The 25,160-nt window shown below is 40.4% G+C and overlaps 1 protein-coding gene across 1 annotated transcript in view; it reads right to left on the bottom strand.

Annotated features, from left to right (window-relative positions):
- Positions 1-19,506, bottom strand: part of LOC310987905 (solute carrier family 23 member 2) — a gene marked incomplete at both ends in the record, with an annotated part of 58,812 nt that extends 39,306 nt beyond the window's left edge. Inside the window, 2 exons of the mRNA XM_083974374.1 lie at positions 352-501; positions 19,435-19,506. Coding sequence (XP_083830500.1) covers positions 352-501; positions 19,435-19,506 — 222 coding nt within the window. The remainder of the gene's footprint in view (positions 1-351; positions 502-19,434) is intronic.
- Between the last annotated feature and the right edge of the window lie 5,654 nt (positions 19,507-25,160).

The raw sequence follows: 25,160 nt of genomic DNA on the forward strand, positions 1-25,160 counted from the left end.
CATAGCGTGGTGAATGTGCTGGTCGCAACTTGTCTGTGAGAGCGTTTTGGAGTTGTTGGATTGTGTATTTGTTGAGTTTGATGAGGGAAACCAAGAAATCCCATTAGCCTCCATAGTGTAGCTCTGAGCAGCTCGCCGCTCTGCTCCGCCATTCTAAAAATAGCTTGCACCGACAATTAAAGGTAACGAACCTACTGCTATGACTATAGGGATTATGGCAATTTGCCAAAATGTTGAACTATCCCTTTAACAGCTTTTACATTATTCAGAGGCAAAAACAAAAAAAACAAACAAAAAAAACAGTTTCATAGAAATGTTGACTTTTTTCCAATAATAACGACGTCACATTACCTGGAAGCCGAGCAGGATGCAGAGGTACCATGGTGGCCGGTCGTTGAGGGAGTAAACCAAATCTCCCCCTTTGTCGGGCTCCTCCAGCACCTCTGTGTGAGGCTCCCCAATATCTACTGTCAGCTGTGGCTGTTCATCACTGTCTAATCCCTTGGAAAGAAAGCACAGCGAAGACAAACAAAGTCGTTAAGTCATTCACCATTGTCATTTGTCTAAGTTACATCAAAACAACATTTTTTTCTCACTTTTATTCAACCCAGACTGTTTGGACACTGACTCCCAGGAATAAATTATCTGAGCATTATCACACCTATAGCCTACCAGAGGTTTCTTAACAGTTTTCTTGGTCTTTGAAACAGAGGGTTGTTCAGGAGATCCTATCACCATTGTGATCTAGAGCTGTTAGTTTAGTTCTGCTGACAGACATTAATACTAATTCAGTCAGGACCACTTTTGTCAAAATAATCTTTATTTACTTGCACAGTTTTATTTGGCGGTATGATACTGTTCTGGGGCCCCCTGCTCTTCCACGCGCTTGCGTGGAAAGCCTGAGGCAGGAAGAGCACCTTCCTGCCCTTCACGAGCCATCATGAACGGCATAAGCAGGGAGCGCAGCAGCAAAAGAAAACCCAGACAGAGCAGAGCAACCAACATGAATACAGGAGGAGCTGGGGTGGAGGTGGGTTGCGAAAGTGCCAGCAGCAGAGGAAGCAGGAAGGAGGGTCGGGCGAGAGCAGTTTAAATACCCCGCTCTTAATGCAATTTCCCAATAGGAAGCGGGCACGCAGAGTCAGCTGAGCCATCAGCTGATCTGCGCCGGTGATGACAGCTATGCAGTTAGAGCTTGACGTCGTGGCCTGCCAGAACTAACGCTACGCTCAATGTGTGCAAAGTGCTGTGAGTTATGGCATTATACTGTAAGCCACAACTACAGTATGTGGGTGATAATGGAGGGGCAAAATGCCTCTCCCATGTCAAGCTGCTAGAAACTGAACTGCTCTATTGTTTCTCCCACTCAACTCATTTTGAAAAGATTCTCAATCATCCAAATCATGGTCATCCAAAAAATTTTCCAGAGTTTCCCGTCAGTCAATTTGAGCCAAGACTCTTAGACAGGAGATAATTCATCTTCATCAAAGTCTACTTAGCCTTGATTTAACATCCTTTACATTAAATTTTTTGAGGAAGAAAAACCACAGGCATGGTTTGTGATTTAAGTTGATGTATGAAATGTTCTGTCTGCTCTGTGACTTTCAGATATCATTACAGTCCTTGTAATTGACACTCCTTGAAGGAGACACTGAGTGAGTTTTCTGGGTTGAGATCCAACTCACCAAGGTTGGATCCGTAGCCAAAGCTGTACAGTATATAAAAACGCAGAGAGGAGGTTTGGACAGCATATGCACTTATAAATATGAAATATAGCTCCATTGCATTGCATTGGTTGATCTTATTGGTATGTACTTATGGTATGATTATGGTAAATACCGAGGGAATTGGTTTCTTAAATTCAGATACAGTATAAAACTATTGGATAGAGATTTTTAGAGTGTGGGAATTTATGACTGATGGCGTGAAGTCCAGTCATAGGAATTCAGATATTATGAAATAATAATGGTCCAATAAAAAGTGGAAGAACTATTGAATGTTCCAGTTGAATGCCATGTGCCAGGGCAAGATCAAGATCAAGTGGTTAAAACTGAAAGTGACAGCTGCTGTAAGAAAAAAAAGGGGGGTAAAATCAATATTTTCAATATTAAACTGCTCTGCCAGTGAAAATCTGGCAAAGCCGGCTCTCAACAAATTCATCTGGAGCTGCCAGGTATTCTGGCAAGTTTTTTTAATACGGTGACTGGATGGCACCAAAGTTGGGAATTTTCAATTGATTAACTCAGTGGTTTACAGTTATTTCCAACCTCATGGCTCAGAATCACTGGCAGTCCACTTCCGAAAACTTTACGATGTGGAGGCCAACATTAAGTCGTCTCAAAGCAGACAAAAATATCATGTAATCTGATCCTGGCATTACTGCAATAAAATTCTTTGTCACAAAGGTCACCATGCAGATCAATTTAATGTTGACCATTTTAACAGCAAGATTAAAGCAGATATCAGTGGAATGTTTTTGTTAATATAAGTCCTAAATAGTCCTATTTTCCGTCAGCAATCACTTACATGAAGTATTTCAGCCTAAACACGAGTCTCTCCGTCAGGCCCGCCGATAGGGGGGGACAAACGGGTCTGCTGTCCCGGGCCCAGGAAAGAGGGGGGGCCCACAACTGGGCCCTCATTAAATTGTGGACTTTTTTTTTGTGGACTTTTTTTTATTATTATTATTGTCAAATTAGTCCTATGTGGAAAAAGATATGTTTAATACATTTAAGTCTTTCTTATTTGTTTTCTTCCTAATTTTCCTTTAAAATAGTGGTGGTCAAGAACCCCCACCCCCCATCCCAAACACAAAAATGGTTTGGCCCGTGATCGAATTTGTTATTGACGTTATTATTAGTTCAGAAGGCCTACACTCAAAATGTCTGGTCAGCACAAGTCCGGTGCCCAGAAAAGAAAAGAAAAGAGAAAAAGAGAAGAGGAAAACAAAGGGTTGAGAAATGCTCTAAACAAATATTTAAAAAAATGTAGTGACGGTGAAGCTGGGACAAGTAAAATAGAGCAAGGTAAGTAGTGCGGCCAACCTGGTAACGTAACCTAACTGACGAACGAAGGAAAGGAGCCGGAGGAAAGGAGGCGAGATGGAGAGGGGGGGGGGGCCCATCTAACATTATCTTGTCCCGGGCCCAGCCAAGACTGTCAGCTGGCCTGCTCTCCGTCACTCTGCTCTGCTGTAACCCGAGGAGAAAATTTTCCTTGTGGGATACAAGTGTTATCCAATGAGGAGAGAGAACGGCATGAAGGGCTGTGTGTGCAGCCAAGGGATGCGCGTGAATGTGGTGACGTAGCACGAGGACCAATTGATGCCTGACAAGGGCGGGGGCTGCTAACTCATGGTGCGTTCAAAGAAACTCGTACTTTGTGTTTTTCCTTCCTGTGAAGTCATACCAGTTCGATCTGGTACGAGTTCACGGGTCGGAAGTTACGAGTGGCCGTTATAGGGAACTTTCACAGACAACAGGATGGTAAAAACACGAGCTACGGGTTACCTGGAACGCTACCAAGTCGTAGTTGTGACTTGAAGCTGTAACTTACGGTTTCAAAAGCCTGCCTTGAACGCAGCATTAGCCGAAACGGCCGTGAAGCTGATATCTGCTTTAAGTCAACACTTGAAAAAGTTGCCCCACTAAAATTAAAAAAAATCAAATAGAAACCAAACCCCTCCTGGAAAGATGAAACTATCAAACAGCTAAAGAGAAAATGCTGTATAGCAGAACAGAAATGGACAAAAAGTAACTTAACCAATCATTACCAAATTTCCCATGAACAGCTAATCACTACTTTTCAAATATGATTTATTTTTTATTTATTTAACCTTTATTTTACCAGGCAAATTGCTTGAGATAAAAAAATCTCTTTTACGAGCATGGCCTGGCCAAGAAAGCAGCAACAGATGACAGATGATGAACGACAACTGAAGCAACCCCAAGATACTATTCTCAACCATTGGCCGTCTTATAAATAATGTATCATCGAGAAAGAGGTGTGAGGAATTTGCAGTCCATTTCAGAGACAAAATTGACAATATTAGATCAGCTCTAGTTCAACAACAGTCAGAAAACATAGCCAAGAACTTGGACTTCGAGCTTGTCTGCATGTGGGGAAACACTAGAAAGTTTTGTCCTCGTTGATGCTGAAATCCTTGGTAAAGTTGTTTCACAATCAAAACCTGCAACCTGCTTTTTAGATCCTACTCCCACCTCCTTTTTAAAATCAGTGCATGGCTTTTTGGATGAGGATTTATTGACTATTATTCCCTCAGACTGCGCTGGTTAAGCCCCTTCTGAAGAAGAATGGTTAGATGCTTTTGACCCTAATAATTACAACCCGTATCCAATCTGCCATTTTTAAGTAAGATTTTAGAGAAACTTGTTTTTAATCAGTTGAATGTTTTTTATTAAAGGTATCCATGAGAAACTCCAGTCTGGTTTTAGAGCTAACCATAGTACTGAGACTGCACTAGTTGTAAATGACCTTGGATGTAACCTGGACATGAGAAAGCTGTGCAGCTTTCAACACTGTTGACCATTGAATATTTTCAAATCGTCTTTACAGCTTGATTCACGTATCTGGTGCTGTTTTTAACTTAAATTCTATCTTAGCAACAGAGAATTTTTTGTAACTTTTAATGAATGTCCATCTAGGAGCTATAAATTGAATTGCGGTGTCCCTCAAGGGTCAATTTTAGGTCTGCTCCTTTTTAACCTTTACATGCTGCCACTTGGCAATGTGGAGACAGTGCATAAATTTCCACAGTTATGCGGATGATACACATCTTTACATTGCCGTGTCTCCTGATGACACAGGGTCAATTGATGCCCTTTTCAAGTGTATTTTAAACATTAAGTCATGGATGGCAGAACGTTTTTTACAGCTCAACCAGGACAAAGCAGAGGTACTGGTTATCAGCCCTGAAGCACTGAGAGGAAAACTGAATTTTAAACTGGAAGCACTGGCACTTAACCCATCAGAGAATGTAAATAACGTAGGACTGAAGTGAAACATGTTTGGAGGTCAACTTTCCTTGACGGTTCTCGTTATACTAACCAGTGATTTACCTTGTATTTGTCATGGATTTGAACTTTTGACGTGTAAATCAGACAGAAATAAGCAAAGGAGTATCAGCCCACGTGCCTCCTGCGATCGCTATCTTAATATAAACCTTGTTTTTAAGAATCACGGACACCCTGCTATAAAGCATGCCTTTAGTCAAAACCACAAGTGCACGTGTGTTTGCTGTCCAAGTCCATTTGGTGTTGTCTCTGTTTGATTAATGGGATTGTAACGTTACTGGGAAAAGGACTGGCTGCTCCCCTTGTGTTTTTGTTAACCTGGTGGTCAGTGCAGGGAGCCAACTTCTGCCCTTTGTCAAAAGGATGTGTGTGTGTGTATACGCACTCGGCCATATTCAGGTTTAACTAGCAGGGGAAATTTACTGAGGTCTGGACCTTTAGGCACCTTATGTTTTGCACCAACTACTGTTCAAATGTCTGGAACATGACACCAACAGCGCCAGACAACGGTTCTGTTCCCATTGGGGTGACAAAACTGTGCACGGGCATTTTACATCAAAGTTTCCACCAAATAACAGGAGTTACTGTTCAAGCTGTCAGAGGCAGTCATTAACCCCTGCAAGACTCTCAACAATTTACAAACACCAAAAGAACCTTGAAACCAGAGATCTTATTTGTATTCCTTCCTTCCATCTTTGCCATTTTAAGTTATTACGGTGACATCAAACAAGGTAAGTCATAGAAATGAGAGAAAAATAAATATCAAGTGTGGTCGTCTGGTATGTAACAACACAAAAGGCTCCTGCTTTCTTCTCTCTTCAGATAAAATAGATCAGGTGGTTCGGTGTGGAGAGTAATTAACAACAATTTACAAATATACAGAGGGCCCACTTGAAATAGTCCCAGATAATGACTTAAATAAATTGTGGTAGATCAAATATGTTCATGTCCGTGAGGTGACTTGGACAAGGACATTGATTTTTTTCATGGGAGTTTTTGTTTGTGATCCTTTGGGAAAAAGCGATAGCTGATGTTGGCGAAAGTGTGTATGACTTGTTTTAATAACTATTAAGGCGATACCTTAAGGGCCACCTGACATATGAGACCCGGGGGCTGCAAAGAGGTCAACTCCCTGTTTAAACAGGCCTCGCGGGACAGATCAGTTTCCTGTGGGCTTGTATAAACTCTTTTGAGGATGTGCCTGTTTGAAGTGTAAGTAGCCTATCTTTGTCTTTGGTGGTTACATACAGTACAGGAAGCCTCCCCACCACCAACACCAACACCATCCCCCGTAACTCCATAGCCACCCTATTACTCATCATTAACAGATGAAAATAAAAGCAGCCACAGCATGGTTTTCTTTCAGCAGCTCTCTGTAGTAACAAATTCTTGCCTCTTACATGATAAAATCCTCACTGTTAGAGACTCCTGGCCCTCACCGCAGCAGATTGATCGCCACACCTTAGAAACAGTTGTAAAACCTGATCCACAGTGCATTCATAAATTTCAGACCCTATTTTGACAAATTATGTATTTAAAAAAAGATAATTTTCTCCCTCATTAATATTAACATAAGGGTAAAACAGAAAAATTACATTAACTTTAGCTCAGATGGCTTTGATTTCTCCATGTCTTTGAGGTGTTCCTGAAGTTTTGTGGGGAATTTAGTCAATTTTTGGACACCTGTTTGTTATAAGGTCTCACAGTTGACAATGCAAATCAGGGCTTAAAAAAATGGAGCCACACAGGAGGACAGAGCTGCCTGCAGAGCTCAGAGACAGGAGTGTAATGAGGCACAGATCTGGGAAGACGGAAAGCACTGAAGGTTCCCATGAGCACCATCCATTTAAAAATGGAGGATGTTTGAAGTAAAGAGGAGCTGCAGCCTGGTCAAACTGAGATATCAAGGGGAGAAGGGTCTTGGTAAGAAGAAGACTGCAGACCCTCTGGACGAGCTCAAGTGTGGAGATAGGTGACACTTGTCCAAGAAAGGGGACAAGGGAAGATAAGAGATGATCATGAGTTTGACTTCACTTGAATCATGCAGCAAAATAAAGAATCCCAGAGGAAACGCAAAGTATAATCAAAATCACAATACGACCAAGTGCAATATCCAAAACAGGGGTCCTGCATGTCACGCAAACCAGTCTTGAGTATTTTATGGGTTGTCTTAGAGATTGGACTCATGAACACATGTTTTTTGAGTAAAGTACCATTTGTGAGAACATTTGTAGAATTTATTCCTTTCCTGTCGAAAGACCGCTGCGATAATTATAACATTCAGACGCACACATATTTTGGAGGACATTAAAAAAAAGGTTAAAGCCACAGTCATATGCCCTTATGGGAAGTTATCTGCTGTGATCTAAGACATTTCTTCTACGTTATTCATTAATGGATCCGTTGCTTTGTTTTTAGGCCAATATTTGCTTTGGAGCTTGCTGTGTGATACTACACCTGTGTGGAGAAATAAAAGGATGTTGAGTATGGAAAAAAAATGTTCAGAAAGATGCTTATGGAGGGAGAAGAGAAGTTTCCTCTCACAGGAGTTGTCTTTTTCTTTTTTCTCCCAGTTGGATCCTATTACTTTTACAGCTCCCTCCAGCTTTTCCATTTTTCTTTTTGAACCTGGTGCACCTCCTGTCACCTCAGTGTTTTTACTTGAAAACAAACTGCATCCGTTTCCCACATAGCAGTATCACGACAAGCAGGAAAACAGGGATGAAAAACACATTAACTTCATCTGGAATCGAAAAAAGATCGCCCCAAATCCTCTAGATCCGACTTCTCATCTTGTTCTTTGATATCAAACTGGTAAATAGTTTTATTTAGACGTTTAATCGGGCGGTTCAAAGGATATTGTTTAAGGCTGATACTGATCTGTTTGGAGTGAAGCTTAGAAAACCTTTTAAAAAGTAATCACTGCCAAACACTCAATGTTTTGCACCGTTGAAAAGGAACAAAACATCCAAGTGAAACCCAGACAGGTGTCAGCAACAACCAATTTAGAGTCTGTTAACACTCATTAACATGGAGGGTGGCACGTTTCATTGGAAGATTTAAGACTTCTCTCTTTTAAACCGGGAAAAACATGAGCGGAGGATTCGACCACATTGGAACGATCTGTAAATTCCCAGGTGGCTGATTGAAACAGAGTGTGCACAGCGTCATCTGGATGATCTAAGAGTCCAGTGCAAAAGCCTCGGCAAATATTCGATTACGGCACCACATCATATCGTTGGACTGCATGTGGTAAATCTGTAGGACCATCCATCAGCTGCTCCATTTGACTGTTGTAACACACGCTTTACAAAGTTATTTGCCTAACCCTGACCTTTAACCCTCGGCTTCACTATTTCACCACCAAAACCTTTTTACTGTGGACCTTCTTCAAAGTTTGCAGCATCAATCAGTCAGTTCTTGAAGCTCTTTAGACTCTTGTCAAGAGGCTCATAGCTGCTGTTATTTCTTTTTATTTTACCAGCGACTCAGATAAAAATACCATCCCTCAGTCTTATGAGGAAAAAACTTTCCATACATCCACTTTTCCACATTCCTCTCCAAAGGGCGAGTTACATCAGTGGGTTGCAATGTTTTTCACATCAAGGACGATTAAACGGACCACACATGCCTTCATCTAATAAGGCTTGTGCTTTTAGATGTTTTGAATCCTGTCATCGCTACTATAATCCATCCATAATCAGAACAGAATGAGTCATTTTTCTTTCAGATGGCGACTTCCCCAAGAACCAGGATCCCGTGTTGAGAACCAAGGCCTTATGATTAGTAATAATCCAATTGCTAAATTTGTTTTCAGTATCTATACACATTGTGCATGTGGTTGAGTTGAAGAATACAACTGGAAAAAGGAGTTATGCAAGCTTTAATCAGATTTTTTTTAACTCATCTAACAGCTGAATTCATCTGTGGTTTTCTTTCAGGGGCTCCAGACGGTAATCACCATTGCCTGGAAAATTGTAGCTATTTCAACAGTCTGTATAACTGCTTTTATCCTTCTACGCTGCAGAGGATGCAGCTCAATCTCACTGTTGGCAGTGGTGACAGTAAAATATCTATTTGCCCTCTGTCCACTTCACTTCATCCTAAAACCGGCTCCATTACTGCTCCTCCTCCGTCCCGTCACATGACGCCTCCATCTGGTTCTTCTCTACTGAGGTTTTGGCTCGTTATCTCGCTGTAGGATGACCCCCGGGCCGACCAGTCCGTCTTCCTTCTTTTGTTACTTGTCTTTTTCTCACCATTCTGACAGCAACATGCACTCCTGCTTCCTGCAGCAGAGTACAGTCCTAATGGCGTAGTAACTCAGTTTGTAACACTGCCTTTTATACAGACCGAGAGTTCGTACTACGTCTGAAAAACTTCCAGAGAGAAATTGCTTGCATCGACTTTCCAGCGGTAGGATAAATGGTTGTTAACCCCTGAAGGCCTGTTTCTGGTGAGCTAAACCTTAGGTACACTTACCTTTGCACCACTGAAGATTATTCATTAGACTTGAACTGCTGAAACTTATTTTAAAAAAAAAATGTATCAAGTGGCAAGAAGTTCTAAAATCCGTGGCCAGCAGTGTGTGTGTGTGTGTGTTTGTATGTGAGTAAGACATCTGGTCAGTATGTATCAAAACCATAAAGTGTCTGACTTCAGTTTTCTGGATTGCATATTTCCTGTCATGTTTGTGCGTGTACAGTACATTATGGCAGGTCCCACGTGACCCATTAGATCGTCTTCAAATGCAAAGAGGTCAGCTCCCTCCTAACACAGTCCACATGGGGCAGCTCAGATTCCAAAGCGTTTGTACAAACTCTCTTGAGGACGTGTCGTTTGAAGTGTAAGTCAGTAGATGACACCAGTGTTTGAACTGTGACAGAGGTATTCAAGAGGAGGCAAGTGGGGGGCGGTGTTTGATGGGTCTAAGAGGTGGAGGGGGTTAGATGGTGACATATGAGACGACATTGCAAGGTGTAGCAGAGTCTGATGGAAAAAAAGGGTGTTCACATTTAAAAATTATTATTTGAGCTAAGTAAGAATTCAGATAATGATGATGTGTCATAAAAAGGAAACATCATTTCATTCAGAGGTAGGAGCTCTAAGCTACACTACAGACATTACAGAGCACTTAGTAAGAGGATATGGAGATAAATACCCCTTTATTAAATAAGACTCTCATGCAGGCCCAGAAGCAACCTCCGGGTGGCCCGGTCCGTGGTCCCACAAGAAAAGCAGAGAAACTCGGGACAAACACATTTAGTGAGTCTACAGTGGTACAGACTGTGACATTTTGCTCTTTGTGCACTTTAAGGTGTTGCCTGGGTTAAATGTTTCATTTTAATTCATAAGGGAAGCAACTTATTGCTAATACTGGGCACTATTTAGTTTTTTTTTATGCAGTTTGATTTGTGCTTGGGTTTAGATATGAGCCAAAACTTTATTTTTTTATTTCAAAAGTGGAGTTTAGTATTACTATATTACCTCAGTTTCTGTTCAGTTAAAGCTTTTTTTCATATTTTGATTCACTTCTTGATGAGCTTGTGTTAAATTTGACCAAATTTGAAAAACAATGAATAAACTTTACTTGTTTTGCAATACATTCAGTTGTGTTCATTTACAGAAATAGCCCTGTGTCATGTAGCCTAACATCAGTGGTGTTTAAGATGACAAAAACTGTTTTTGGTAGTAAAACTGGATTAGAATTATCAGGATCAAACACCAATAATCACAGCCTAACCCTAACCCTCGATGTGAACCCTGGGTAAAATTAGATAAAGACACTGGTTAGATTTGTTCCATACGTTTCAAGCTGGAGGGCAAATTAACTTCTTGATCAAATTTACATGTTATTGACACATTTTCTTTTAAACCCATGGATGAAAGTAATTGCATTTTCTCTCATTGCTGCAGCAAAGCCTCCGAAATCAAAAGCATAACAAGAATGAAAGGAATCACAGTGAAGCAGCTTTTAAGTCTGCTGCAGTTTATCAATAACACACACACTACTAACATCTTGGTGTGCATTTACATGTCAGTTATAGAAATATATATTTCTATTTCTGCTATTCAATTTTGTTTTTATAATGTTTTTCTAATATACTTCAATCCCTCTGTAAACCACTCTCAGCTGCTTTACCTCAAATAATCTTTACACTGATTCTAACATCAGAAACCACTAATCAAGTTTTTACTTTAACATGCTCTTTATGTTTCATTACATTAAACATCTGGAGGCCTCTTCTGTGACCCTGTTTGTAAGTGAAGAGACAGTTGGACATAAAATAGAACTGTGAAAGGACGTTCAGCACCGAGTTTAAAACTTTAGTCAACTATTTAAATGTAACTCAGTGTACTGTACCAGGGGTTCTCAACTAGTCTCACTCTGGGACCCACATTTTCCCATGGTCATTAAGTCGTGACCCACTTTTATAGAATTCAAACATTTTTTTTTTTTTTAAATGCCTTTAAAAACTCATTTTGCTCTTTATTGAGCAAAGTGCATTTCAGAGCACATGAATGAAACTGAGGAGGACGAGGACCATGACAACTGCATGTACGGAAGTGAATAAAAAAATATCAAACTGCACAAAATGGAGACCAACAAAACAATATATTTGACTTCTAATGCATCTCTGCATTCAGAGCATGTTCACAAAAGTGAATAAATATCAAACTGCACAAAATAAAGACCCACAAAACAAAACAAGATTCACTGCATTCAGGCCACATTAATAAGAAACTGATATTTTTGCATTCAGAGCCAATAATAAGAAACTGAGGAGGACCATTACAACTGCATGTGTTCACGTGACGTGTGCCTTTCAATATAAAAGACATGTCCAACATCAGATGTGCATTACATTTTTTATTTTTTTTTGACCAGCTGTCCGCGACCCATCCAGAACGGGTCCGCGACCCACCAGTTGAGAACCACTGTACTGTACCATATCAGTAACAGTGTCTGGACTATTGAACCGTCCCCTTCAGCCTCTGCCTGACACATTACGCACAGAACATCCAGGGAACTGCAGGGAATATTAGAATATTTCACATCCAGGTCCCATGACCGGGGGGAAAAGGCCACATGGTGTAAGCTCTCACTCTGAACCCTGCTGAGCCTCAGAGGGCGAGCCGGCCACTCGGTCAGCGCTTCAAACAAAAGAAAACACCTCGTCCACCGTCCCACCGTGGCGTCCGTCTCACACGAGAGTCACATGACAGAGACAGGCCATGTAGACGTGAGTCCATCTGAACCACATTTCCTCCCCTGTCTTTGACTCACTCTCACGTTACTAAGCTCACAGCAGGTAACACACACACACAAACACACAAACACACACACAGAGACGACTGCTTCTAGCTGTTATGTGACTGTTTGCCTCCATCTAGTGGCGGCTGATCGGCACTTCAGTGACCACAGGAAAGGAGGCAGTGGTGGGAGGACTATGAGTCCCTGGTATAGGCTAAATAATCATAATTATTAAAGCAGAAGTGAGTGATCCGGTCATTTTCGCTAATGCTGCGTTCCAGGCAGGCTTTTGAAATCGTAAATTACAGCTTCAAGTCACAACTTACGACTTTGTAGCGTTCCAGGCAACCCACTCGTGTTTTTCCGACCTGTTTTACCGGTGAAAGTCACTATAACGGCCACTCGTAACTTCCGACCGGTGAACTCGTACCAGATCGAACTGGTACCACTTCACGGTCGGAAAAATACGAGTTTCCTTGAACGCACCATAACAGTCCTCGTCGCTACGTCACCACATTCACGGCGTCCCTTGGCTGCACACACAGCCCTGCATGCCGTTCTCTCTCCTCATTGGATAAAAACTGTAGGATACGATAAATGTTTTCTCTTCGGCTCAGAGCAGAGCAGAGGGACTGACAGACCCGTGTTTCAGTCCAAACACTCTATGTAAGTGATTGCTGTCGGAAGATATAACTATTTAAGACTTATATTAACACAAATATATCACTCACTTCTGCTTTAATATAAGGGCTGGTTAAAATAACCCAAACTATTACATATTGGAATGTCACTGTGTGGTGTTTTTGTTTTTTAGATATTGCTTCTCAGATTTGTTCCTTTGATACTTTACTATATACTGTAGGCCTGTAGATAGATAGATAGATAGATAGATAGATAGATAGATAGATAGATAGATAGATAGATAGATAGATAGATAGATAGATAGATAGATAGATAGATAGATAGATAGATAGATAGAAAACAAGGGTAACAACAACTGAACAATATGTTAAATAATACAAAAATAGTTCAATAAAATGGTGTGCTGTACAATAGCAAGTAGTGCAAATAGATAATGAGGTTGTGCCATGATATAAATAATAATTACTGGATAAATATGTGTATGAATATGAGTATGTAGTACCTATGAATTATAGCCTATGTAGGCTACATTGAATGTTTAACATACTTACAGCAGAATTCGTATTGACAATAGGCTATAGGCTATATTAGGCTATTATCATCTATATTAGGCCTATGCCACTGACTCTTATGAATAATCCTGCTATGCGCACACACCTCACTGTAAGTACAGCACATGTAACCATCCTGTGTTGTGTTTGTTTGTTGTACAGTAAATCTGTGGAACATCTCTGATAGCGTTAGCCACTAAGCTAACAAGTAAGAACTGGGCGCATGACGTCTGTCCGACTACCCATTTCTCCGACCATACATTTCTTTATTTTTGCGTCCATTAGTCCGCCCTCCCATTTCTCCGACTTAAGTAGCCCTAACCCTTAACCTTACCCTAAACCTAGGGCTGGGCGATAAAACGATAACGATATATATCGCGATATAACTTTACTCAATAGCAATATGAAATGTGGTCGATAGAAAGTCGATAGGTTTCATTCATTCATGTTTTGAAACAGCCAATGAAAACGAGAGTTGTGCCGCGCTGAACCAATGGCTGAGCCAACCAGGTTAGATTGACACAGCACAGGAAGACTGTACACAGCACAACAACACGTGGTAATGTTTGGGCTGCTGCAGCCTGGCGTCAGCAGCGGGGCATCGCCAGTAAAAAGAGAGAGAGAGAATGAGTGTTGCCTCGAAAGAAAATGGAGGAGAACTAGGACGAGTGACCGCGAAAAGACGTGGTACATCATGTTTACATTAACCCCGAGATACAATACTAGTCTGTAAACAACACTAAACTTTAACCACGGAGACAGCAGGCAGTCGGAGCGGCTCGCCGTCACACATCAAAGGGAGCGCAGTCACGGCGTGGCCGCTGCTGCTGCTGCTGCTGCTCCTCATACCAGAGCGACACTGTTCAGATGTGCCGACCTAAACACTGGCCACTTGCGAAGCAAGCGCTAACCGCGGCGATTTCTCTTCCTTTTTCTTTTCCAGCCGGGTTTAGGCTATCGCTAATTAGACGGGCCACGTCAGGTCCGGGTTTTAATTTTCACGTCCGTTTATAACTGTAGCAGCAGCAGAGAGATGGAGTAGCTCCTGTATGGAGAGTGTGGCTCTGACCTAACTCCTGTCTGATGTAATGTTAAAGAACGCCTGAACAGCGGAGTGATAATGTCTGTAAAAAGACCCAGTGCTGTTGTACTGTATATCAGCACTCATGTATGTCTCTTGTCCAATCAAATTATTTGGTTGAAACTAACTGTATATAATACCAGTTTTATTTATCTGAAACTGTTATTAGGCTACTCATTGCTTTTATATGTTAATCATTACATCTGAAATGTTCAATATTTGACGAAAAATAAATATTTAAATCAGAAATAACCTTCTGATATCTTCAAATCTCACTTGTGAGTATGATGGAACATTTAGGCTTGACAAAAACAGTGACTTGAGTCCTATCGTGATATATATCGATATCGACTGATATGAAAAAAATTATCGTGATAGGATTTTTTCTCATATCGCCCAGCCCTACCTAAACCTAACCTTAACACTGTAGAATGGGTAGTCGGAGAAATGAGCCGTCGGACTTGTGGCCAGTCGGACTGATGTACAGTATGCTCCCCGTAAGAACTTGCCGCTAAGGTAGCAGCTATCTGCAGCGCCAAAGTCAGATAAACCTTTGACATTTCACAACACATATAACCATGAGGGCTCATATCACACAAACCAGCAGGGCGGCAACCTGAGAAACAAGAGGAGGCTAAACACTTTCATCAGAGCGAACCGAGGTGATAGCAGCATGCTAACAACAACAACAACACAACTCACCAACTTGGGAGTTCAGTTTCCCTCTTTCAACTGAGCTCAGCAGCAGCGGATACATCTAGAAGTGGCAGTGGAAGACAACTCTGTGTGTTGCATTTATAAGACGTTATTTTTGGGAAGAAGTTTGTACAACAGATCTCTGTTTACCAACTCTCTCCTTTCCATGGCAACAGCTAACATCCCTGTGAGTGGTGCACATGAAATGTCTCATTGTTTGTATGTAGAGTCAGTGCCTAAGCGGAAGCAGGAAGTAACAGTCGCCATGGGACCTCAATTCGGAAAAAGTCTCCATGTAAGTGAACGGGAGGCAAATTTTATTTTGTGATCCAATTGAATTGTGCCATGAGAAAAAAATATGACCTCTACCTGTTCAAAACATTGCGTTTCATGCCGAGAAATCAGCAGCTTGTTGTAAAACTATTGTAAAATAAAATTCAGAAGAAGGACTACAGGTCGCGTAGGTGATGTCACACACCAAATGCCGCCCTTTCCCGTGTCAGTTGGTGACGTATTTATTGTGGGACACCATATCTGTAGTCCGTAGAGCGTCCTCACACAAAATACATTCTTCTGTTGCCGTTTTACGATAAACTGCTGATTTTTTGGCATGAAATGTTATGTTTTAAGTAGGTTAAGGTCATATTTTTTTCTCATGGCACAATTCAATCGGATCACAAAATAAAATTTTGACTCCCATCCACTTACATGATATGAGATTTTTTCCGAATTGAGGTCCCATGGCGACGTTACTTCCTGCTTCCACTTAGGCACTCTATTCCTACTGTACTTTCTTCACTGTTGAACATAAATAAAGATCTAAAAGAGTAGAAAAAAATTCAATGAAGGAAGTCAAAATGTAAACCACAATAAATCTCTCTTTCATTCCCTTCACGTCCTGTCACATCCCATACCCATACCCTACCAAAAATATACCAAAATCAATTCAAACTATTTGCATGGACGCGTAAAATTAGATTAGGTAAGAACATCTGTGTCATAGTATCGCTGCATGTGTGTGATTTAAGAGAACTTGTTTACTGTAAATAGTGCAGAAGGTATTGGCAGGAAAATATGGAAATATAAATGTTAAAAATCTTCCTGCAGTCATGTCCAAAAGTGAATATAAACATTATTTTATTATTATTATTAATTCCTAACCTGCAAAACCAGTGGAGTAAAGATCAGGCTGCAGTATTTCTCCTGTGCTGAAGTGAGTCAGTCAGAGATACAGTAGCTGTGAACAGCTGGCGCTGAGAGTGTGGTTAATTGTGACTGAAGGTATTCAGTGTGATCGCTGGGCGTGCAGCGTCATGTGTCCTGCAGCTCACAGCTGAGATGATACGGACAGATACGCTGGGTGTGGGAAGAACAGTGAGTGAGTGAGTGAGTGAGTTGGCTGCATGGACGAGCTTCAAGAGCCTCCTGTGTTTGGTGACTGTAAAACTCACTGCAGTGAACTGAACGACTTGGTCAGTGATGCTGTGATGAGGCAAAATGCTTTGGATGCTGAACTTTATGTTACGTTGAAGACTGTTTTTCTCACTTTATGATCTACTTTTCAAAGTTAATATTTAAATAGCAAAGTAGCTGATCAGTTAAATCCTGTGTCCTGTTCCTGGCAGCCTGTCAGATACTGTATGAAGTTTGGTTTTCCCTCTTGAAATCTTTTTGTTCACACCTGAACACTCAACGCTCCACCTGAGACAGAGGTCACAGAGGTCAAGATTTTCTGACCATCCAACTGTGCTGATATTTCTAACACTGCTGTAACTGTCCCAAGATCCAAAGAAATACAGTATCTTTGAATAAAATATTTTTAAAAATGTCAGCTTACTTATATCTTTTATCAGCATACCTCGTTCACCCATTATACTGTCAAATCATAACTTTAATTCAAGAAATAATCATCAAGCTGATTTAAAACTGGACATTCACTGTTTTTCCTTTCAAATCTTGAAATTTGAGTATTTTGCAACTAACTTACCTTCAGCCATCAGGTTTTTTACTGCAATTATTCTGCAAATGGTGGATGAGCTGCTAGCCAAATGAATTTCCCTTTGGGGATTAATAAAGTGGTCTTGTCATTCGAAACGACTGAGCTTGAGCTCACACACTCATGCACACACAAACATACAATACTTTCTATATTTAAAACCACCATCTACTATCAAACTGTATGTCTTAGCAAAATGTCTGTTCTGCACAACTTGCTTCCCTTTCTCATTCGCTTTTTCATTTTGCATCCTCCCACAGCCATGAAAACAGCACTTTCTATAATTTATTTGGTTTCTAATAAAACAATGTAAAGCATAATTTCAGTCTTTTACAATACACCACTTATTAGTCACCCCCACAATTAATAAAATAACTAAAACAAGCTTCAGACCTCACCATCACTGCCCAGGGTTCAGAGTTACTGAACCATGACAAACTTCCAGTAACCAAAACTATCTGTGCTTTGGACTTCAATCTCTGTCCTGTTGACACCTGAAACCTTAAAAGGGCCCAAAATGACCGGACTTCCTCTGAGAAACAGAGGCTCTCTTGTCTAAGATACAACAAAAATGAAACACACACACCCACAGACTCACATATTTGCTTTCCCCATTTGTTTGATTTGCACTGCTGAGCTCAAAGCATGATAATTATGGCGAAGACATCAGCCTACTACTGTATCAGCTGTACCACATAGGAAAAGTTCCTGTGACCATTTATAAAAACACTCCAGATATAACATTATAGAATAAAATTAGGAAAAAAAACAAAAAAAACAATCATTTTCATCTCATTGCTTCCACATCCATTATAGCTATCACAGCCTGAGTCAGTTGGTTTTTTATTAGCCTGAGGAACTGACTGTTGAGATTTCTCGCTTGCTAATTAGCCTACGCTTTTTAGCATTAAACGCGGCAGAAAATCTTTAACACATGGTTTTCAGCTGCTGGAGTTAAATCTGCCATATGATGAGATATCTGCCAGTCACACATTTTCACTTTAATATCTTTTAAATGCAACTAAATATAAGTTTTGCTATTGCATAGCTAACGTTAGCATTGACGTTGGCCGTTTACTGTATCCAACGGCATAGTAGAAACTTTGTTTCCAGCTGTGGAGATTAATATCAGTCTTTATTCTCTTTTCTTTTTGCATTTTGTTATAATAACATTTGGTTTAAACTTTTGGAGATACACCTGTTAATGTTGGCATTGGCTATGTAGGAGGAGAAAACTGATATTAGCTGCTTTAATGTCACTTGTACCTCATAATAATCTCATTAACATATTACTAGTATTTATGACATGAAACAATCACAATTGAGGATTTAATGAGTAATTATATAGCAGTTCCAAAGTCTGGAGACTTCACTTATTTATTACATAGGCTATGTAAACTTTAATAGGGCCTACAACATCTTTGAATTTAGTTCGATGTCTCATGGGATTTGAGATGTCGAGGGATGACAGTAATAACTGAATAAATAAACAAAGCCTTTTCCCTTTGCAAGTGTTGACATCCTGACATGTTCACACACCTGCAGTTGAAGCTGTGCTGTTTGTTATGAGTTACCAATTTTCTAAATTCTTGTGTTGTTTCGAGTGTATGTGTGTGTGTGGGAGGGGGCATCAACCTCACACTCAGCTGTGTACACATGTAAACCCCATGCAGCCTAAACCATCTTTATTTTCCACATCCACAGGTCCCCCCGACCGTCCCTATCCCCAGACTTCAATATCCATTATTCAGTTTCCCATCTTTTGATTGACGTTTTATCAGAGATAAAGTTTCCCGTTTTACTTTGGAACTCTTTCAATCCATCTCAAATTCAAAACTTGAGATTGATCTTTGCCACAGACTTTGAAACCGTGCAGCGGATCCCACTGAAATATCCCGTGTTTTTGTGGAGCACATTCACACAATGGTAATTTCACATTCCACAGTGGCTTACGTTTAACTCTTACTGTTGTAGGGTCAGAAAACAGTAGTGAACGTCATGTTTCTCTAGCAGTCTCGCAGTGAAAGTAAAAGATTAAGACACAAATGCATGAAAGAAAAATCAACTTTCATGTCAACTGTATACTTCCAGCACAACTTCATCCTGTGTTTTACTTTTAAACTTTGATTTTGTTGGTTTCACCGAACCAAACTGAAAAAATTAAGACGACAATCTCTTACCTCAAATGAAGGATTCAATGATCCCTGTTCCTTCAGTCCCAGCTCTATTTTCTCCTCCGTAGTGAGTTGCATGCTGATGTTCGAAGCAAGGTGTTGTGTGTGGCTGCTCCTGAGGACCTCTAAATGCGGACTGTACACAAACACACAGTGCACACGGTGGGAGTAAAACTCTGACTAACCACAGACCCTAAGAGGACGATATGAGTGCCCGCCTCACGTCACCAGGGGGGAAACTGAGTATCACGGTCAAAAAGAGAGTGGCTAAGTTATTTTGTAATCTCCTCCCTGGTTCTGCAAATGTTTCTGGTCTGCTGCTAACTGTATGTCGCCTTAACGACCCTGACTTACAGTCATGTGTCTGCTGTTGTGTGACGATTGGATCCTATGTGAGTAGAAAAGCACGTTTGTCACATGGGGCTTTACTTTGTCACACATTAAGATTGTGTCTCTCTTCAAAAGTCTGGACTTAAAGACAGCCGCGATATTTTAGGAAAAGGTCACGTAGTGAAGTGATCCAGCGGTTTTGTCCGGGACGTCTGAGTCGATTTACCGCTCGTTCACCGTTTCTTTAAGATGCTGCAGTTCACCTGTGTTTCAGCGACACACACTTTTTTATCAGATGTCACAGTATGATGCTGGCATTTAGAGGGGAGGACAATGTCATTAACAACAGTCTATGTTTAAGACCACTGTGTTCCTGCCGCTCACGTGAACTCACATTAACGATTCCTCGCTCGGGGACTAAAGCCTGCAGAGGATGTGCATCCCTGAATTTTAAAGGGACAACGAGGAGTTTCAATTTGGTTATAAAAAAGTCTCACGTTAATGTGGATGAATCTCCGCTACCCACACTTGTTAATGGGCCCATTTTCGATAAATATATCGTTTTGTCTCTATCGTTATTTTGTTATTATTAGTGGTGGTGGAAATGCTGGGCGAGCCGACCAGCGTTTCCTTACTTTAGGTTTCGCTGCGAATCGCCGTTTATGGTCGGAACTACGACGGTATGTAGAGAATACTTTATTCATCCCTAGCAGGGAAATTCAAGATAGTGAACCTCTTTGAACCTCTGACTTTAATTATTGATGAATGAAAACATGAGTCCGTTTTGCGCCGGTAAAATAATTTTACGGTGTGTGCGGAGGCTCATAAATGTAGTGTGAAAACACTTCGCTTTTCCAAAACTCCTCGTTGTCCCTTTAACCACTTTATTTTATTTTATGTGTTTATCTTTCCTAACTGCCAGAATTTATAGTTATACGACTATGCTTTTACCCAAACCTAAATATATTTACATAAGGTATTTTTCTTCCCTTTCTTTATCTTATCTTATGGAAGACCCTCATTGACCCCCTGGGAGAGGGCTTAGTGGCCTTATGAGACCTTAATTGATGATTTATTAAAATAAATTGCAGGTAACATTTCTTTCTTTTTTTCTTTTTAAATTGACAGGTAAGAAACATTGGACCTTTATTTGTGACATTTTTTACTTTACTTTACTTTATTTGTTTGGGACAGTGCACATTAATGGACATAAAAACATGCAAATGTGCCGTATTATAGCAAAGTGCTAATTTCCATCCGGATCCGGTCCCATAAACATAAAAACAATTCAATGACAATGTAGACAACAAAAAGACAAAAAGGCAACTATGACAATGAAAAACATATTGACAAACACATTCCACAGGTAGGGAGACCATACAGTAAGAGTTTTGTTCTCGGAGATAAAGTGCATAAGTTCTGGGTTAAAGTGACAAGTGCTAAAGTGCAGTATTGCACGATGCCCTATAAGAATATAAGTGCTAGATAGTATTGCACAAGGCCCTAACAATTACCATTACTCCAGAAATAAAGACTTCTGAACTTGTATTTATGACTTTGCAACATTTATAACATTTAACACAAGTAAAAAGTTACATTTACTTGCTATAAACAAGTAAATGATAAATTAAAGGGTAGTGAAGTTTATTAATAATTATTGAATACCGGCTCCTTGGACAGTGTTAATACTAGTAGAAGTATCAGTAGCATCATGGTACAGCTTTTGTCTTGTGGCCCTGAGAGCTCAGTTGACTGCGACATGAGATAAACATGGGGCAAAAGGGGGCGGGGATTCTCTCCTCTCTCTCTCTATCTTGGTCTGAATTAAAGCAAAGAGGCAGAAAAAGAAGAAAAAAGTAATGAACATGCTGGAACTTGTCATTGCTTTTTACCACAAAAGTCACATTTGGCCACCGAACAACAAGGCCCATCCAGGTTCACAAGTCTTAGTGTCACTTGGAAACACTTATGTTGTTTTGTATCGTGTGCATGTGTGTTGTGAATGAGGTTTGATCTGTCCAAATAGGAACAAGAAGTCTATGTCAGCTGTAACAAATTCAGAACGCTTTAGTGATGCATGCTGCAACAAAACACAACATAGCAGCTTAAAGTCAATCAAATGTTAATCAATGACAGTCAGTGAGTTTCAGGAACTGATGACTCTCAGTCACTCAGTCATGGACAGAGTTCAATTATGCAACAAAATCCTGCTGTATCCCTTTGCCTCTTGTATCTGGATCACCTGATCCTGGACCACCTTAACTTGTTGCAGTTTGTCCAGTTCATCCATTGACCCTCAGTGGTAACAATTATCGCTCTTGTACTTTCTGATCTTTCCAGTTGAAAGGCAAGGATGAAAGCCTCCTCGTTCTGTGAACTTTTGACCGTGCACAACTAGTTTGTAATAAAGCACAATTGGGTTTGCACCATCTTACGTTCTCCTGGTCCTCTTTGTTTTGCACAGTTAAAGCAGAAGTAAGTGGAATGTTTGTGTTAATATAAGTCTTAAATAGTTCTATCTTCCAACGGCAATCACAAGTGTTTGGTCTGAAACACGGGTCTGTCAGTCACTCTGCTCTGCTGTAAGCCGAGGAGAAAACTTTCCTTGTATCCTACAACCTTTATCCAATGAGGAGAGAGAACGGCATAAAGGGGCGGTCCTCTCTGTGTGTGCAGCCAAGGGATGCGCGTGAATGTGGTGACGTAGGGACGAGGGCGGGGACTGCTAACTCCATCGGCTGACAGGAAGTTAGCCAAAACGACTGGATCGCTTACTTCTGCTTTAACCTCTTAAATCAAAACATAACAAATGACATCTGTCTGTATGGTGAGTGGGTGTCTTTGGTCTGACTGGACAAAATAAGATAAAGGCAACTTACCTCAAATACTGAAACAACCATTTTTACCATGTTACAGTAGTTGTATGACAGCTACCAGCTGGCAAGAATGATCACATTGTATCCTTGGTCAGTGGATACGTCAGTGGATACGTGTGTCCAAAAACAGTGAAAGAGTCAGAGCTATCTGTTTACTTCTATTTGCATTGGGTTTTAAGTTATCTTTTGGGTCAAGGAGGTGATGACACACAGCAAAAGGCCACAGGTTGGATTCAAACCCATGGCCTCTGCAGTCAGGACTAAGCCTTCGTGGTATGCACGTGTCGGGTCACGTCAACACTTTTGACGCTTTTACGTCACTGATAAAGTCTATAATCCATCCAAAATGAAATATGAAGTGCTCTTACATCTATCCAACTCTTGGACCTGGAGTGACCCGTCCCACTCTGGCTTTCTGTCAATGGTCCACCTTTTATGACTTGTGACTGTCTTTCCCTGTGTCCTCACACGCACTTTTGTCACACAAATACACACATGCGTGCACATACACACACACAAATGGAAACAGTAACTACAATTTTTCTCGTGAGATTATTATTAGTGCCGTCCTCTGCCAGGCTGAACATCCCATAATCTCCCAAACATGCATTACATCACATTTTATTTTTCAGATTTTCTGGGAAAATGGTTAAAGTAAGTGTAAAGTTCAGACAGAAAACTTACCACTACACATCAGATGGTTTATTTCACTTTAAATCAGTCCCTCTCTAAGAGACAGGTCTGACTATCATTAGGTTTTCTTAATACTAGTATCAATGAAAGTATGCTTGACTTGCTCATTGAGAAAAAATGTTACATAACTCAAATATTTCACAAAACCGAAAATATGAGATGTGAATCAAATTTGTCTTTACAGATTACATAATCCCACTGTTTTAAATTGCACCAATAACAAAAAACAAAAACCTTAAATATCATGTACTCTCTCCCTTTAGGGATTCAACTTACTAAATTCAACATGACAAATATAAAAGCAGATTTGCAGGCAACATTGCTGGGCCTCATTATTAGTGTTAATGTCCGTAAAATGCGACAAGGTCTGGAGCACGTCCTCTGCTCACTCTACATTACAACTACCCAATCATGTTGAAAGGCTTGTTAAATCTTTCTAAAACTTCCGTGTCAGTTTTTTACAGCCTTTGAAATTTGCCAAAGTATCAAAACCTCATCTGACCTGTAGTCATGGATGTGAGCTCCCTGCTCTTATGACCATGCCTAATCAGGAATTTGACACGTTCTGGATACAGTATGTGAATACTATGTTTAATATCACTGTCCCGCATGACCAATGGGAGCCCATTTTCTTGCCAAGGGAATGAGAAATCAATTCATTCCTATGGTCACGGCACGTTTGGGAATCTTGACATGCAGTGTTGCAGCCAGACAGCTTTCATAGTGGAGTACAGGTTAAGGCCAGGAGGAGGTGGTGCAGAAATTACAGTTTGGATTATTGTATGCTGATTAACTTTATTATTAACCCTCTTATGCAGCTAATATTTCTATTGTGAGCTTACATGAATATCTGCCATTATTGCCTTCGCTCATCTTTTTTTTTTATCTGATTAATTTAGCTTCACTTCATCATGGTTGATGGCCTCCAAGAATCACGAGCATTATACACATCATGCATTAATCGCATAGCCTGTCTTCACAATACAAGAGGTTTGGCTTATAACACATGCTCTGAGCAGTGCAACGTCTGCAGGGCGGACTACTGTGGGTCACTTTTGGAAAGTGATTGGTGGTTGCTTTCCAACCATAGATACAGTTCTTGGTGAGTTAAGGAAAGAAGTTTGATGTTAAAAACATAATGTTCCTTCCAGACTGGTGAGCTAAGCTAAGCTAATCAGTTAATGCTAATGTTGACTATATCACACTTTTTCTTTCTTTCTTTTTTTTTTTGTAACTGCAAGGAAATGCTGCTGCAGAAAAGGTGAATTTGCAGGTCAGCTCACACGACTCACAGGTGAGGAATGTTAGGTTGAATTTCCTTTAACACTGAACACTTATGTCTACACTGGTGATTACTGATTTGTACTGGACACTAATGTTTACTGAATAAAGTTCTCTTTCATTGATTAAGCTATACCCTTTAAACAATGTGATAACTGAGTTGAAGTGTCCTGTTGAATGATGAGATGGAGTCGAGCATTGGTCCCGTGTTACAATGGATTAATACAGCGCAGGACACTTTGAGTGTTTTATACTTTTTACATTATGAAGAGATCAAGTTCAATCAAGTGTTTTTATAGTTGTGTTATGTAGAAAACAAGTTTATTCAAACTAGAGTTATACATTTGTTTTTAACTTAATTTACTTGTTATGATTAGTTTACATGTTATGCCTATAGTTTACTTATGATTAGTTAAACTGTTTTGAATTAAGAGAGACATTCTGTTAGTGAGCAGAGACATTCTTTAGGAGCAGATTCATGAGCAGACCAGGCCTGAGCAACATGATACAAAATTAGGGAGGTAGCTAGAATTACGCAGGTGTCCTTGAGAT

Source organism: Trachurus trachurus (genome assembly GCF_905171665.1).
Source record: "Trachurus trachurus genome assembly, chromosome: 6".
Taxonomy (NCBI): Eukaryota; Metazoa; Chordata; class Actinopteri; order Carangiformes; family Carangidae; genus Trachurus; species Trachurus trachurus.